General features: G+C 40.6%; 1 protein-coding gene across 1 annotated transcript; it reads right to left on the bottom strand.

Moving 5' to 3' along the window:
- Positions 1 to 5,914: 5,914 nt before the first annotated feature.
- On the bottom strand, positions 5,915 to 6,835 carry LOC111471793. The gene is made up of 2 exons (XM_023117459.1): positions 6,739 to 6,835; positions 5,915 to 6,612 (listed from the first exon to the last, which is right to left on the bottom strand). Exons 1-2 carry the CDS (start codon positions 6,833 to 6,835, stop codon positions 5,915 to 5,917), a joined length of 795 nt encoding a protein of 264 aa, XP_022973227.1.
- Positions 6,836 to 18,552: the final 11,717 nt, after the last annotated feature.

The raw sequence follows: 18,552 nt of genomic DNA on the forward strand, positions 1-18,552 counted from the left end.
CCTTTGCTTTTCTTGGTCGCGAGATATGCATCTCCCACTAGTCTTTGAGAACTCCTTTTGAACCAAAAGTTACAATTTAAGCAATAGCAGGATCAAATTTACCTTTGAGCCTGTAGTAATATTTAGGACTTTCATGCTAGTAATATTTGTAATAGTTTTTGAGTACTCCTTTTGAACCAAAAGTTATAATTTAAGCAATAGCATGATCAAATTTACCTTTGAGTCTATAGTAATATTTGGGGCTTTCATGCTAGTAATATTGGTAATAGTTTTTCTAAATTTTTTCTTCAATCTCCTCAACTTGTCTTACAATGGTTGAAAAACTTGTTTGAGAAGTTATTTTAATGTTGGATATTATAGATATCCTTCAAGGATGGAAAGCTTTTGTCATCCCTTGGGCACTTTTGAATCGAGAGGCTTTGACATTTTCTCTGTATTGACTCTCAGACTCACATTCCTGAGGAGGATGAGTAGAGTGAATGATTCTTCAATGGGAAGTTTTCATCTTTCTTGAGTAATCATTATTGGCGCACGATTCCATCCATGTGACTCCTTATCTCATTTCTTTCTTCTATAGAAAATTCTTCGAAGAAAGCATTCCTTTTTAATGCAAAATCCCTTTTAGGAATTCTTAATCAGCAAAAATTTCAACATTAATCTGGTTGAATACAGATGTATCCATTTGAGTTTGAGTTGGAGATCTGGGACTGTCCTCATAATGGACTGAAACTACTCCTTTGTCGTAATCAATAGACTCTACTTGCAGAGATCTTGTCATGTTGATGATTTATGGAGGTATTAGAGATCCATTAGGTACTCGATCTTTAGATTAAGAATTCGCTTACCTTTGGAAAGGAAATTTGATTCTCAATGAATCTTACTTCTAGGCTTTTCGTTATGATGTTCGATGATTTGAGCAGAATGTAAGTCTTTCCAAATTGGGGGGCTCTCATCTTCAAGGATCCACATAGAATTCCTGGTAATTTGATTTCATGAAACGGTTTTTGTAGCAGAGATGGATGATTTCTCAAAATTTGCCTCTTTGAGCATAGTAAATCTTTTTAGAGAAGATTTAAGAGCTTTGAAGGTGACATTGTACGCATCTACTTGTAAAATATATGGAAGATGTCTACTACAAAGTGAATATCTTATTAGATGTTAAGGTTTTTTGTGTGAACATCAAGCATGAGGTTAGAAAGGATATAGGGATCCTTTAATGAAAGGTAATAATTTTGGTATGTCTTTCAAAAAATGGTCCTTTATAAGATTTGTCATAGAGAAAACACCAATGATCGTTCTTCAAGTGTCCACCTCAATCCATTTAAGACCTTAATGATCGTTCTTAGATTCACATCCTCAAGGGTTGTAACAACAAACACCACCGACCACAATTGTCGTTAAACTATCAAAAGTAGGAAGAGAAATGAAATGCATATCTCTTCACTACCCCAAGGGTTGTAAAAACAAATGCAATTGGACTGAGATCATCCTTAAACTACACTCTCTCAAGCTACACTCTCTCGAGCAAATTATTCATCACAGTGACACTTTATAGGGACACTTTTGGTATCAGAGCCAAATTTCAATCCTAAAACCTGTAGGTTATGGGCCCACCTTCCATTACGCCACTCTGATTAGTTAATTAATTTCATTTCGATCCCTAGTAGACGTGTTAAAAATCGTGAGTCTGACGACGATACATAAGAGGTCAAAGTAGACAATATTTGCTAGCGGTGCGTTTTGTTGTCCAAAACATAAATCACCATAAGTGAGTTCATCCCAAAGAATCTTATGATCATGCTCTTAAATGAGAGCAGTAGTTATCCTTCAAATGGTACATCAGAGAAAGAAGACTTGTGATACCAATTTCTCCTCATGTAATTCTTTGGACTTTGTCCTCTAATTGAACCAATTTTGCTAATGACATCTAGTTTTTTAGACATCTTTTCTTCGGGTGAAATCCCTTTGTACAATCGAAAGTAGCTAACTTTTCACATCTTATATTCATAAGAATTTTGTCAAAGGTTCACTATGGATTTCTAGTTCACCTATGGCGAACTTTGAGACAATATATAAAAAGGTATTAATGGCTCTTCAACAAGTATATCATTCTCAGATATTCCAATTTCACTTTTGATATTTGTACTTCTTTTTCGATAGTAGTATGGTTGAGTATCCTTTGCTTTTATTCATCAAAGATATACTTGTCCAACCCATCCTTGAGTACTTCTGTGGAACTAGAAGTTACAATTTGAGTAATAGCATGGTCAAATTTACCTCGAAACCTTTAAGCGCTATGTAACGCCAAAAAAAAAAGTTAGCTAAGTCAACATAGGGGTAAAAATGTCATTTTGCCCATCGAGCCATAATAGGAGTTCAAGGAAAACCCCATTAAACCTCCTGAAAAATAAAAAAGTAAATTGAGAGGCAACAAAAAAGAGTTGTTGTGAAGTTTCATCGGACCACTGTTGAAATCCACCTTCTGACGAGACCTGTACAAGGATTGATAAGCTAGCAGGCCGACACTCCGTCAAGATCTAAAAACATTTCGTGAGGAACAACTCTACACACGATCAGTGAAGAAGTTTGGCTGAAATCTTGATCCAAAGGCGGAGATCTGAGAATTGTTCGAGAACGGAAAGCGAACTTCTGACGCTCTTAACTCGTCTTATAGTTAAGCAAAAATTACGAAAAAATTTCAGAATGTAGCCCGTAACACGATACAGAACCTTGTCGAAGAAACCAAATCGACCCAAACTCCAAATCAAAAGATATGAAAAAAAAAATGGCTCTGTGTAGATTGCAGGAGAGAGAGAAGAAGGAGAAGAAAAAAAATCAGTAGTCATGTTTTGGCTGGCGAGCGGCGGAGGGCAGCTCGGCAAGCACCAGAAACGTGTCGATCGTCGACTGGAGCAATGCAGTACCAGTGAAACGATGACACATGTCATTTGCAAACCCCGAGCCGAACCTAAACGAACTGAATGTTGTTTATTGAAGAATAACTACCGCTTTTATAAAGCCTTACAAAACAGAATAACAAACAACCGAATAAAAAATAAATCAACTTCTACAAATTAGCTATTTGAAAACTAATAGAAAAACTACTGCCTTTTAATTAGCTATGAGGTTGCATATCAAGTCCGAAACTCCAACAAATTCCTCCCCTTAAATTGAAGTATGCTAAAACAACATAAGTTTATCGCACTTCAAGCATGCCTCTGAATTTCACAAATTGATCGAGCTTAATTGGTTTAGTAATTATATCTGCCACTTGATCTTCAGTTCCGCAAAACACTAACCTCACAGTCCCATTAGTTGACAAATTACACAAGTAGTGATACCTAAAATCAATATGTTTTGTCCTTCGATGCATAACTGGGTTCTTACATAGTTTGATTACTTAACTACTGTCACACATGATATCAATGCACTCGCTGCTTAGAGCACCTAGCTCGCTTAGAATTCCCTTAAGCCAAATACCATGAGACATGCACTTGCAATGGCAGCTACATATTCAGCTTCTGTAGATGATAATGTGATAATTCCCTGCTTTCTTGAACTACAATATATTGCTGCTCCATTTAGAAAGAAAACATAGCTTGAAGTGCTTTTCCTGTCGTCAATATCTCGCGCAAATCATTGTTTGTGTATCCCAACATCTAATATGCCTTTTAAATATCTCAGTACCCTTTTAGCAATCAACATATGTTCTTCTTTAGGATCAGCCATATAACGAGAAATCAAGAAAACCATAAACATTAAGTCAGGACGAGTTACCATAAGGTACATTAAGCATCCTACTAGTTGTTTGTAAAATGTTGCATCGACACTTTGCTGCCTGACTTTGTCAATAAGGTGCTAGATACTATCAGATTCTTTATTGTATTATAATTTGACATATTGAACCTTTCCAGTACTTCCTTAGCATACTTCTTTTAACACAAATGAATTCCTCCTTCGTTTTGATAAACTTCAACTCCAAGGAAGAACTTCATTTTCCCTAAGTCTGTCATCTCAAACTCTTGTGGTTGATAACTTGAAACATTTGCTCATATTCTCATCATCTCCTGTGTAAATCAAATCATCAACGTACAGGCAAACCAACAACAATTTTCTTCCAATTCTCTTCAAGAATAGGGTGTGATCATAATTACTTTTCTCAAATCCTTCCTTCTTAAAATAGCTCTCGATTTTGCTGAATCAAACCCTCAGTGCTTGTTTCAGGCTATAGAGAGCTTTCCTCAATCGATAACTCTTGTTCTCTTCTCCCTTTTTGACAAAACCTTTAGGTTGATCAACATATACCTCCTCGTTTAATTCACACTATAGAAAAACACTTTTGACGTGAAGTTGATAGATGCACCATCCACGTTGAGCTGCTACTTCCACCATAATTTTGATTGTATCCCATCGAGCTACTGGTGCATAAACTTCATTGTAATCTACTCCAGCCTTCTGCGAGTATCCCTTAGCGACGAGTCTCGCTTTACATTTGTCTACTTTGTCTTCTTCATTTTGTTTCGTCATAAAGACCCACTTGACACCGATTTTCTTTGCTTGATGCGGCAATGTCACAAGCTCCCATGTCTGATTTCTTTCAATAGCTTGAATTTCAAGCTTCATAGCTTCCTGCCACTTCTTTTCTTTTACTGCTTCTTTAAATTTCACAGGAACATCATTGGAGATGTGAAAAGCAAACCCCTCCTTGATCTCTTCTTCTTCAAATAGGTGTTCATCTGTTTCATAATTGCACATCCAAACTGGCTCTCTCCTTTGTCTTGTTTGTTGTGGCAACTTTAGGGAAGATTCATCCATTTCTTAGATTTCTTCTAACCTGTCATTTGCTTCTTCATTTGAATATTCTTCTCCATCTGTCTCTCCTCCTTTCGATTTTTCTATAGCAATATTATCATCATCTCCCCAAGCCAACACATCCTACTCTTCATTTTATTAAACTTGAATTTTAATCCCATTTTGGGACTTCTTCTAATATGACATCCCTGATCACAATTATCTTCTTTGTTGCTAAATCATACAGGCAATAGGCCTTAGATCCATCGCTAACTCCAAGTAAGACGCATTTGAGACTTCGATCATCAAGTTTGGTTCTCTTCTGTTTGGGAATATGGACATGTGCAATTGAATCAATTACTCTGAAGTATTCCACATTTGGTTTTATGCCCGACCATTTTTCCTCAGGAACCATGTCCTTGATTGCCTTTGTTTAATTGTGATTCATAACATGAGTTGTCTATCTCGCTGCTTCCGGCCACAACTTCTTCGACATTTCTTTCTCAGATAAAATACACCGTACCATGTTCATGATTGTCCGGTTTTTTCTTTCTGCAACTCCGTTTTGCTGGAGAGTGTAAGCAGCTGTTAGATGTCGCTTGATTCCGTTATCTTTGCAGAACTTGTTGAATTCATTTGAAGTAAATTCTCCTCCCTGGTCAGTTCTGAGTCCACGTATGGCTGTTTTTGCTTCATTTTCAACAAGATTTTTGAAGTTTTTGAAAGTTTCAAATCTTCTGATTTATCTGCAAGAAAATAAATTCATGTCTTGCGAGAAAAATCATCTACAAGTACTAGCAAATACCTTTTACCACTGAGAGACGTTGGAGTGATGGGTCCACAAAGATCTCCATGAATCAATTCCAGTTTGTTTGATGCTCTCCATTTGCTTTTCCTTGAAAATTTTTGCCGTTGTTGCTTCCCAACATTGCAAACTGTTCAAACTTTGATAGCTTCCTTTAATTTGGGTAATCCTTCCACCATTCGTTTTTACTGCATGATTTGAATAAATTTACTATTCAAATGCCCATACCTCTTGTGCCACAGAGCCTCAAAGTCTTCATCTTCTATTTTCAAACATTTGTTAACCAATGGATTCATCTTTGCATGAACTGAGAACATGCTATTCGTCATTATTTGTGTGTTCATGCCCCTTTGTTGATGATAGATTCTGCAGGTTCCTTCTTTGATTAAGATCACCAAGTGCTTCTCCTATAGCTACCCTATGCTTAGAAAATTGTTGGTGAGATTGAGGACAGTAGACATTTGTTACGGTTTGTGTGATACCTTTAACTTCGAATCTGACACTGCCTCTTCCTTCAACTGCCAATTTTGAGCTATTTCCCAACCTGACAGTGTGTTTGAAACTTTCATCAAGCTCAACGAACCATGTTTTGTCCCTTGTCATATGATTTGAGCACCCGAAATCGAGAAACCAAATGCCTTCTCTTTCAACTTTACTTTTCTTTGTGTACGCCATCAATAGCAGTTCTTCATCCTCGTCAAATTCAGCATAATTGAAAGCTTCTTTTTCTAAGCTCGGACATTTAAATTGGTAATGTCTTTGCTTTCCACATCGAAAACAGTTGATAGCCGACCGGTTCATAAAAGATCTACCTCTTCCCCGTTCTCTAGAGTAACCTCTTCCTCTCTGAAATGTCCCTCTGCCACTTCCTTGTCCATACCTTGGTACATTCTCCACCTGCATAACCTGCTTTTCATTCCTCTTATCAATCACCTTTTGTTCATGTACAAGTGAAGATGCATGTAATTCATCGACTGTTAATTGGTCAATGTCCTTGGATTCTTCAATTGAGCATACTACGAAGTTGAATTTACCAGTGAGACTTCAAGTATTTTCTCAACAATTTTGATATCCAACATATCTTCACCGCAATTCCTCATGTCATTAGCAGTAGACAACTCTGGTAAAATACTCAGAAACACCTTCTCCTACTTTCATCTCTAAGGTTTTGAATGTTCTGCGAAGTCGTTGTAACTGGGCTCGCTTCACTCTAGCATTTCCTTGATACTTGAGTTTCATTGAATACCATGTTAGATAAAACCTGAGTTTTACCGTTTTTCTTATTTCACACGATTTCAGAAAATAGTCAGTTTGACCATTTGACAAATCACGTCGAATGGAGGGAGTGGCACAGATTTAGTTGGCCACTCTCCAGGCATTTTTAGAATCTTTTTTACTTTAGGAGATTTGTTCAGAAAATAAAACAACCTCAACGCAGTAAGAGTTATTTTTCTCTCTCCTTTTTGTCAAGTTGAAGATCGGTGTATATCATTGCAGAGGAGCCAACCTATCAAGAAACAAGTTGAATAGCTCAAGTGGTTAGAGCTTTGACCTAATATCACAAAGGTCTCAGGTTCGAGTAGAAGAAAATGTGAAGTGTAAAAACACACACATCGTGGGGCCCATCTCGAGCAGGCTCACTCACTTCCTCCATGCCGTCGCCGTTTGCCGACATCTCCATCACCGTCGCCACGAAGAGGCTGACGCCGTGATGACGGGCGTCAAAGTTATTGTTGAGCGAGTGATCATCAGTATCCAATATTGACAAAGTCCAATTATAACGAATGGATCTTGTTGATGCGCGTCAACCTACAGGCGCAAGGGTTATGGCATGCTGTCGAGCCAGAGGAAGGAGAAACGATTGAGTACCGTGAGGAATCGGTTGGCGTTTGCCGCCATATTACGATCTGTGCCCCCAGAGATGCTGGCATCTCTCTCCACCAAGTGCACCGCGCAATCGGCCTGGGAGGGAATAGTGCACAATCGGCCTGGGAGGGAATCAAATCCCGTTGGGTTGGTGTACAACGAGTGCGGGAATCCAACATCGAGCAGTTGTGGAAGGAGCTCTCGGAGATCCACTTTAAGGACTGGTGAATCCGTCGATGATTTTTCAATGCGGATCACGGGGCTCGTCAACAACATCACCACACTCGGTGGCAGCATCAGCGAGACAGAAATCGTGAAGAAGATGCTGCAGGTTGTCCCTGATCACCTCGAGCAAGTTGCAATTTCAATCGAGACATTGCTTGACGTGAACGACCTAACGGTAGAAGAGGTGACCGGAAGACTGCGTAACGTCGAGCAGCGGAAGAAAAATACCATTTCAGCTGTCGACAAGGGGGGTCGTCTACTCCTCACTGAGGAGGAATGGCTTGCACGTCTAAAGCTCCGTGACAACAGCGGCGAGAGCAACGGGTCCTCCTCCAGCCGCAAAGACGGTAAGAAGCCATGGATCTCCCACGGGCGCATGCGCGGGAAAGATGGGAATCAAAAGAAAGAGTCGACCAATGGCAGGCCAATCTGCTCGAACTGTGGGAAGAGAGGACACCTAAGCAGGAATTGCTGGAGCAAGCTTAGGAACAAGGAGAAGGCCGAAAAGGCCCATGTGGCTCAATCCGAGGAGGACGAGCCAGCTCTCTTCATGGTAAGTGCATGTGTCCCCATTGTCGATTCCAAATCCACGAAAATGGAGGTAATCAACAACGATGTTGAACTTGAGAAAGAGCTCCAGCTGGGCGTAGCAAAGGTGGCACCAGCTAGGGAGCCAATTCAACTGGAGGAGGAGCGAGTGTTCGCTCAGATCAGCGAGCGGGACGAGCAGCACAAGGACCGGTGATGGATCCTAGACACAGGGGCAACAAACCATATGACCGGGGCTAGATCTGCATTCTTCGAACTCGACTCGGGGATCCGCGGGATGGTGAAATTCGGCGACGGATCCGTCGTCGAGATCGAAGGACGCGGCACCATCCTATTCGCCAGCAAGGGAGGCGAGCATCGCAAGCTGACCGACGTCTACTTCATCCCGAGGCTTAAGGCTAACCTTGTGAGCCTGGGTCAACTCGATGAGACAGGCTGCTTCATCTCCATCGAGCGCGGACTACTCAAAATTTACGATAATCAACGACGGCTGCTCACACAGGCAAGGCGCACGACAAACCGTCTTTACATCCTGGAGTTAGAGATAGAGCAACCTATCAGTCTCTCGGCCAAGACCGAAGATGTATCTTGGAGGTGGCATGCAAGGTACGGGCATTTAAACTTTCCTGCTCTAGAAAAACTACAGAAGGAGGAGTTAGTGCACGGTTTGCCAGCAATCAAAGGTGTGAACAAGCTGTGCGACGGGTGCCTCATCGGCAAACAGAGGCGCACACCCTTTCCATCTCGAACATCCTATCGAGCCGATGAGCCGTTGGAGCTTGTACACGGCGATATTTGCGGGCCCATCAAGCCGGCGACCCCAGGCGGTAAGAGTCTCTTCCTCCTGTTAGTCGATGACAAAAGCCGCTTCATGTGGCTGACCCTGCTGCAAGCGAAAAGTGAGGCGGCAGAGGCTGTTAAGTGCATTAAAGCGCGAGCGGAGGCCGAATGTGAGAAGAAGATGCGAGTGCTGCGCACAGACCGAGGCGGAGAATTCACCTCGACAAGTTTCGGTAAGTACTGTGACGAAATCGGCATACAACGGCACCTAACGGCGCCCTACTCCCCCCAACAGAACGGAGTGGTGGAGCGCCGGAATCAGACCATCGTCGGGACAGCAAGATCATTGTTGGTGACGGCCGGGATGCCTGGGAGATTCTGGGGAGAGGCAGTAATGACGGCCGTATATCTCCTCAATCGGTCACCAACCCGAAGCCTTGACTGGAAGACACCATATGAGGCCTGGTACAACAAAAAACCAGCGGTACATCATTTTCGCGTGTTCGGCTGCGTCGCTTACATGAAGGTAACACGTCCCCACCTCGCCAAGCTCGATCCTAGGGAGCTAAAGGTCGTTTTTATCGGCTATGAACCCGGGAGCAAGGCGTACAGACTATATGATCCTGTAGGGGGGCGAGCTCACGTGTCACGCGACGTCGTCTTCGACGAAAACACCTTCTGGCAGTGGAATGACGTGATCGAGGCAGACCATAATCCAAATCAATTTACGGTGGAGTGTCTCGTCACCGAGCCAGAAGAAGGAGGAGCCCAGCATCAGCAGCCGTCACCGCCGCCAGCAGGTGCAACCCCTAAACCAGTGGAATTCGCAACACCACGGACTGCGGATTCGACGCTGGATGCCGATCACGATACTGATCTGGAGGCCAGGTACCGGAGGATGGACGACCTAGTAGGATGAGGTGAACTACATGCCATCAGTGCAGATGAACCGAACACCTTCGCCGAAGCAGAAAAGAACCCGTGCTGGCTGAAGGCAATGCAGGAGGAGATGACATCCATCACCGAAAATCAGACGTGGAGTCTGGAGGATATGCCACCGGGACACCAAGCCATAGGGCTCAAATGGGTCTTCAAACTGAAGCGCAACGAAAAAGGAGAAGTTGTGAAACACAAGGCCCGTCTGGTGGCGAAGGGCTACGTCCAGAAGCAAGGAGTGGACTTCGAAGAGGTATTTGCGTCAGTGGCAAGGTTAGAATCCGTTCATTTCTTACTTGCAATTGCAGCACATTACTCTTGGGAGGTTCACCATATGGACGTAAAGTCTGCTTTCCTTAACGGAGAGTTGAAGGAGACTGTTTATGTCCGACAACCACCTGGCTTCCTGGATAACAACAACCCCAATAAAGTATTGCGCCTGCACAAGGCACTCTACGGGCTTCGACAAGCTCCACGAGCCTGGAACGCGAAGCTCGACAGTACCTTACTGTCACTGAAATTCAAACGTTGCGCCTCTGAGCATGGCATGTACACGCACGGCCATGACAAGAAGCGACTAATCGTGGGAGTGTACGTCGACGACCTCATAATCACTGGAGGTGACATGGAAGTCCTCGGAAGGTTCAAGAAGGAGATGTCGAAAAACTTCGAGATGAGCGATCTCGGCGTGCTCAGCTACTATCTCGGCATCGAAGTGCAACAGAATTCTACCGGCATCTCTATCTGCCAAAGTGCATACGCAAAGAAGCTGCTGGACACAACTGGACTTGTGGACAGTAATCCTACAAGGACGCCAATGGAGGCCCGACTCCAACTAAGGAAGGCTGGCACTACGACGACAGTCGACTCCACCAATTACCGCAGCATTGTCGGGAGTCTGCGCTATCTGGTAAACTCTCGTCCTGATCTTGCTTATTCTGTTGGATATGTGAGCCGCTTTATGGAAGCACCTAGGGAGGAGCATTTAGTGGCTGTCAAGCGCATCCTGCGCTATGTAGCCGGAACCAGAGGCTGGGGTGTAAGATACTGCGCAGGGAGCGGAAAGGAGAAACTCAAGCTAGTTGGCTACAGTGATAGTGACATGGCCGGTGACGTTGATGATCGTAAGAGCACTAGCGGAATGATCTACTTTCTCTCAGGGGGCGCAATCTGCTGGCAATCAACAAAACAGAAGGTAGTTGCTTTGTCTTCCTGTGAAGCAGAATACATCGCCGCTTCGATGGCAGCAACACAAGGGATCTGGCTTGCGCGACTAATGGAAGAACTCATCGGGAGAGAAAGTGATCCACCAATGCTATACGTAGACAACAAAGCTACGATCTCCCTGATTAAAAATCCAGTTTTGCATGAACGAAGAAAGCACATAGAAATCAGATTCCACTACATTCGAGAATGTGCAGATCGAGGGCTCATCAAAATTGATTACATCCGAACAGAGGAACAACTTGGAGACATCTTCACCAAGTCCCTGGCGCGGGTGAAATTTGAAGAACTTCGCTCAAAGATCGGAGTTCAAATAGTAAGGTAGATATACTACAGGTTTTAGGAGGAGATTGTTAGATAAAACCTGAGTTTTACCGTTTTTCTTATTTCACACGATTTCAGAAAATAGTCAGTTTGACCATTTGACAAATCACGTCGAATGGATCACCATAGTTTTAGACTGAAATTTTGTAGGGAGTGGCACAGATTTAGTTGGCCACTCTCCAGCCATTTTTAGAATCCTTTTTACTTTAAATAGAAGATTTGTTCAGAAAATAAAACAACCTCAACGCAGTCAGAGTTATTTTTCTCTCTCCTTTTTGTTACGCATTTTCCCAATTTTCTCTCACCGAAATTCTGTGAAAAACAACATACCACAATTGCTTGGCAGCATCCTTTTGAATGACAGTTTTTATAATACTCTTATCAGTGGGTTGAAAGAGATAGTTCTTTGCTTTGAGATCTTTTAGCCTTGCTTCATCGATTTCTTTTTGCTGCGTTGCGCTTAGTGCTTCGTTTCCTTTTGGTTCCTCAAAATAGAACTCCAATATTCCTTGGAAAGCAAGAGATTTTCCATGACCAAACTCCAATGCTCGTAGTCTCCATCGAATTTAGGAGCACATGGTGCAGAAAGCTTCATGAATCACTTACCATTTGTTTAGTGTTTTTCCTCTCAAACACTTCATTTGTGTATTTCTTCTTTTAGGTCCTTATTGGCTCTATTGTTTATTGAAGGATAACAACGACTTTTATAAAGCCTTACAAAACAGAATAACAAAAAAACAAAAAGAATAAAAAACAAATCAACTCCTACAAATTAGCTATTTGAAAACAAATAGAAAAACTATTGCCTATTAATTAGCTAATAACGTTGCAGACCAAGTCAGAAACTCCAACAGAACTGCAAATGCAAGCCGAACCAGACCGAACGACCCACAGCTATGCAGAACATTCTATGAATGATTGTTATGACTTGACAATGTGGGCTACATTATATGAATGATCGCTTGGACTGCATGCATGCTAGTTATTCGCCTTAGGTGGTAGCCTCCTATGAATGATTGTTATGCCCTGACAACGTGTAATATTATTTGAAGTTTGGGTGAATTATCTTAGCCTGTGATCATGCTTTAAATTTTCGTTGTATGTATGCATGTGTTTAATTCACGTTGGAATTGTGTATTCTGCGTTCCAGGTGCTTGATGGATGACTTCGCCCCATTGAGCGTGAACTTCGCATTCTGGGTGCTTGATGGAGGCCATCGCCCCGCTGAGCCTGCATGCCTAATTTGCATGAATTATATATTATGATGTTAGACGACGGTTGCATGCACACTCTTTTATTTTCTATGGCCCATCACTATGATAAGCCTAGGGATCTGCGGTTAGGAGTGACAAGTTACTCTAGCTAGACCTAACTTTCTCATAGGAACTTAGTGGATTACCACGGCGACGAGGTACCTCAAGAGTGTTCATAGATTACTAGTGTTTAAACGCTAACTATAGCTTCGTGGGAGGAACAGGGGTTCCTGACAAGTTCTTACTCCTTCTATCCATTTCGAATGGGAAATGTGTCCCCACGTCGTACAGTCCATTAGTTGCATGGAACGGGTTGGGTCGCACTCCCCTCCCCCCCCCACAAGGGAACTATATGGGTTTAGGAGGTACTCAGCACACCCATATGCTAGATACCATGTAGTCTCAGATAGTCATGCAGAGGTAGCACCTCATAGAGAGATACCGACCATATCAGCTCGACGTAAGGAACCTTTAGTTATCAAATGAAAGAAAGATGAACCGGTAAAGTCCAAGGGGCAAGCCCCAAGGGACGAAGATTAGAACCAGATGTCCTAGAACCGAATTAGAAGACCGTGGAAACTTGTTAAGTTAGGATGCGAAGAGAGCCTACAAGTAGGTGGCTTACTAAATATAATTTTTATACTCATCCTTGCTATGTTTTCCTTTTTCTGAAGCGCGAGGCGTAGGTCAAGGGAGGGCGTGATGGAGACGGGGATTGTCACAAAGGAATGGGTTCTCTCGGGGCGACGGTCCAGTCTTTATTTTGTATTTGCATTCTTTCGTAATTTGTTTCCAAACTGTTAATTATTTTTGTTTGTCGTTCGAAATATTATTGGAAGTAAATGATTTTTTTTATCTATTGCATAGCTAAATTATTTTATGCATTCATGTGTCGTTCTTAGTCACGGTCCGTAGTAAAGTATTGGGTCCTGACTCGCTAGCTCCCATCAACATTCGTTTATTATTTATGACTAGATGACTGGATAGACCATCTATATTCAACATATGTATGCATGTTTTATCATAGGTGGATTGAGTCATTTGAGTTTTTTCTTCGAACTGAACATCGGGGAAAGAGGGCTTAAGATACCAATTTCTCTTCATCTAGTTTTTTGGACTTTGTCCTCTAATTTAACTAATTTTGTTGATGTCGTCTAGTTTTTGGCATCTTTTCTTCTATGGAGAAATCATTTTTAACATTTTTGAGGTCATTCTCATATGGTTTATTATGACACTAAAAGTTTAACTACTTGAAGGTTCTATCGAAATTGAAAGATTGTTTAGCTTTTCTTCAATCACAGCAAGTGCATCTTCAGTTGAGCCGAGACTGATTACTTTGTCTAAGATAGCTGGTATGAACAATGGAACTTTCCTCAACTTTTGGGGATCTCACGCTAATAATATTTGTAATAGTTTTTTATTTCTTTTGTTCTCGTTTTTCCTTAATATTTTCTTCAATTTTCTTAACTTGTCCAGCAATGGTTGAGAGAATCTTGTTGGAGAGTTATTTTGATGTTGGAAATTTTGGATATCCTTACAGGTTTGTAATGCCTTTGTCATCCCTTCAAGGTTGTAATGCCTTTTTCAGGAATTCTTTATCAATGAAAAATTTACTTGTGATAATATAGATTAGATAGATGCAGTATCCAATTCGGTTTGAGTTGGAGATCTGGGATTGCCCTCATAATGGACTGAAACTACTCCGTTATTGTAATCTACCGCTCAAGATTCCTGAGGTATTAGATCTCAAGCTTAAGAATCTTTACCTTTGGACAAAAAATTTAATTTTTATTGAATTGTTTACGCTTTCCATCATTATGTTCGATGATTTGAGCAAACTGTAGGTCTTTCCTGATTGGAGGGCTCACATATTCAAGGATCCAGGTAGAATTCCTTGAAATCTGATCCCATGAAAGGGTTTTGGAAATGAGATTGACGATTTCTCCATATTTATCTCTATGAGCATAGTAAATCCTTTTGGAGAAGATCTAAGAGTTGTGGGGGAGACATTTGTATGCTTCAACTTATAAAATATACTGAAGATGACTATTATGAAGTGAATATCTGATAAGATGTTAAGGTTCTTTGTGTGAACATCAAGCATGAGGGCAGAAAGGATATTACGATCTTTTAATGAAAGGTAATAGTTTTGATATGTCCTTCGGAAAATGGTAATTTACAAGATTTGCCACAGAGGAAAAATACTGAATTTCTTAACTCAATGTCAAGGCTACTAGCAGCTTTAGCCTAGACATCTTCGGAAGGTGAATTTTAAAAGCTTGTTCAAGAGGCCGCTTCAATCGATTAAGCGTCTTCTCCTTCGTCAATGAAGAAAAAGATACAATATATGACCTTAGTGAACATTCTTTGATTCACATCCTCAAGGTTTGTAACAACAAATGCCACCGCCACAATTATTATTTAACTATCAAAGGTAGAAAGAAAAATGAAAAAAACTTATATCTTGACTACCACTTTACTCAAATAGATGATCAACACTTACAAATTATAAAGATCAAGTGGATTGAGATCATCCTTAAACTATGTATCAAGAAGCTGGATAGTCGATAAACTACTTTGTAAAAAAAGCCTTGTACATATGAAAACTGTGTGGTCTCCTTAGAGTCGCAACCCCAAAATTATCAAGAATATGTGTTCACCATGGCTGTTTGCTAGTGTGGACACGACAGTAAGAGGAACTCTGTGGTAAGTTTTTTGGTTAACATTGGTGCTCGATCATCTAAAAGATGCTTCAATAAAGTTGAGGACGTAATGCTTTAAAAGAAGCCTTTAAGTTCTATTGTATGCTTAAATGGTCACTTCAGTTATTATGATCCAAAATTGAAAGGGTTAGATTAAACTAAAAGTATCATTTTGTTGGTAGGACAAGAGCTTTTAAAGTCATTAAACTTGTGCGTTTTTATGTTTATCTAAGTTCAATTAATCTAGACATACATATTTAATTACACAGAATTCTAAAAGCACTTAGAAAAATTTGTATAGGTAGTGAATTTGTCTCGCGATGATTCCTTCATATTCGACAGTTTGAGTCATTTGAAAATTTTATATTCCATCATCAAGTTTTTGGCATGACTATTAGAGAATGACGTGTTTAACAAATTTTGAGTGAGGATTGTGATGTGGTTGCAATGGTACATTACCCTCGTCACATAAAATGTGACCCTTATTTGCATATTTTTTCAGATTAGGATTTTTGCATGAGCAAATGATTGATCTTAATCTTAAAATAGATAACATTTTCTATCGTTGATGAAAAAACAAGAAAGTAAGAGATGACATAGATGTGCCAATATTGCTTCCCAATTCATGTGTCGGAGGTTTGATTATGCACCCGCTACCAAGAAAGTCTGTCGTAAATGGTTTAGCATGTACACGGAGAGTCTAATGCTCAAGAGAATCCAAATGGATGAATGTTTGAAATGTCCTCATTTGATGATTGACACATGAGTCAGTTCCCAACGGATGTGTTTGAGAAAACTAAAATGGTCGTGCATCGTATCACGATGCATGAATCGTGTTGTTGGAAATTGAGATGACAATGAGAAGCAACGTTGTTATATTGTTCACAATTGAACATGCACGCGTAGGCGACATGTGTGGTCAAACAAGGTTGAATTCCACATAAGTGATGTTTGGTTGCCGAAGGCAAGCATTGCCCAAAGTACAACAAAGTCATAGAGAGCCGGGTGAAAAATGTGAATGGGGAATGAGTACCCCTTAAGGTTTTTCGTGCACATGTCAAGATCAAGAGACCACACATTTAAAGAAGTATAATCGTGACACGATGCATTGGTCGGAGTAAGGTTATACTCTCTCCATAGTATACGTGTTTTAAAACCATGAGGTTGACACCTATACATAACAAGAACACACATTTTTAGAACAAAGCCTAAATCTAGCCCCTTAACCACTCAACCAAACAATCCTAACAAACATTTTATAGCAAACCAAAATAATGAGTTATCCCGTGACATGAGATTGCATCACGATGCATGGGCGTGTTGTTGGGAATCGAGATGATGATGAGATGCAACGTTGTTATGTCGCATATGAGTGAACATACACGTGTACGCCGCGTATGGCCAAACAAGCTTGGATTCCACATAAGTGATGTTTGATTGCCAAAGGAAAACCTTGCCTATGGTGCAACAAAGCCACAAAGCAGGGTTAAAAATGTGAATGAGGTATGAGTACCCCTTAAGGTTTGTTGTGCGTGTCATCAAGATCAAGAGGTCACACATTTCAAGAAGTATGATCATGACACGATAGTATGAGGTTAACAACGATACATAAAAAGTTAAAACAGACAATATGTGCTAGCAGTGTACTTGATGTTTTACAAAAAAATGAAGAGAAACACAATTGTGGGATTTAACCCCACTACCTTTTAGACCAAAGCCTAAATCTAGCACCTTAGACCATTTGACCAAACTATTCCAACAGATGGTTTAGACAAACCAAGATGGTAAATCTATCTCAAGACATGAGATTGCATCATGATGCATAGATCGTGTTGTTGGGAACCCAAAGTCAATGAGATGCAACGTTGTTGTGTCGCACATGATTGAACATGCACGCATAGGCGATGTGGGTGGTCAAACAAGTTTGAATTCCATATAAGTGATGTTTGAATGCCAAAAGGAAACCCTGCCTAAGGTCCAACAAAGCCACAAAGCTGGGTAAAAAATGTGAATGGGGATTGAGTACTCCTTAAGGTTTGCTGTGAGAATGTCAAGATCACGAGGCCGCACATTTGAAGAAATATGATCGTGACACAATGCACTGATCGAAGTTGGGCTAGACTCTCTCCATCGTAGACGTGTTTTAAAACCATGGGGTTAAAAACAATACATAAAAAGTCAAAACAAACAATATGTGCTAGCAGCGAGATTGAGGTTTTACAAAAAACTGAAAAATAAATGAAAAATGTGGGATTTAAACCAACACCCTTTCGAACCAGAACCTAAATCTAGCGCCTTAGACCACTTAACCAATGTCACCACGTATGTATTTGGAAAAATCAAGATGATCGAGTATCTCGGGACATGAGATTGCATCATGATGCATGGGTCATGTTGTTAGGAATCAAGATGACGATGAGATGCAACTATGTTGTGTCGCACATGATTGAACATGCACGCATAGGCGGCATGTGTGGTCAATCAAGTTTTAATTCCACATTATTGATGTTTGAATGCGGAAGGAAAACTCTGCCTAAGGTATAACAAAGCCACTAAGCCGAGTGAAAAATATGAATGGAGATTGAGTACTCCTTTAGGTTTGTCGTGAGTGTGTCAAGATCACGAGGCCGCATATTTGAAGAAGTATGATCGTGACACGATGCACTGGTGGGAGTTGGGCTAGAATCTCTTCATAGTAGACGAGTTTTAAAATCATGAGGTTAACTACGATACATAAAAGTCAAAAAAGACAATATCTGCTAGAACCGTTTTTAAACCGTGATGCAATACAACACTAGCCATATGTGCTAGCAGCTTGAGGCTTTACAAAAAGTGAATAAATAATTTGAACACACACCCTTTCAAACCAAAGCCTAAATCTAGCACCTTAGACCACTCAACTAAATTGTCCCAACAAATATGTCTATAGAAATCAAGACAATCGAGATATCTTTAGACATGAGATTGCAACTGTAATAGCTCAAAAAAATAAAATCTTAAATAAGGAAATAAATTAAGAAATAAACAAATAAAAATAATTATAAAAAAATAGAATAATAATAATAATAAATAAATAAAAACAACTTTTCACAGCTCA

This window comes from Cucurbita maxima, unplaced genomic scaffold (genome assembly GCF_002738345.1).
Source record: "Cucurbita maxima cultivar Rimu unplaced genomic scaffold, Cmax_1.0 Cma_Scf00058, whole genome shotgun sequence".
NCBI lineage: Eukaryota > Viridiplantae > Streptophyta > Magnoliopsida > Cucurbitales > Cucurbitaceae > Cucurbita > Cucurbita maxima.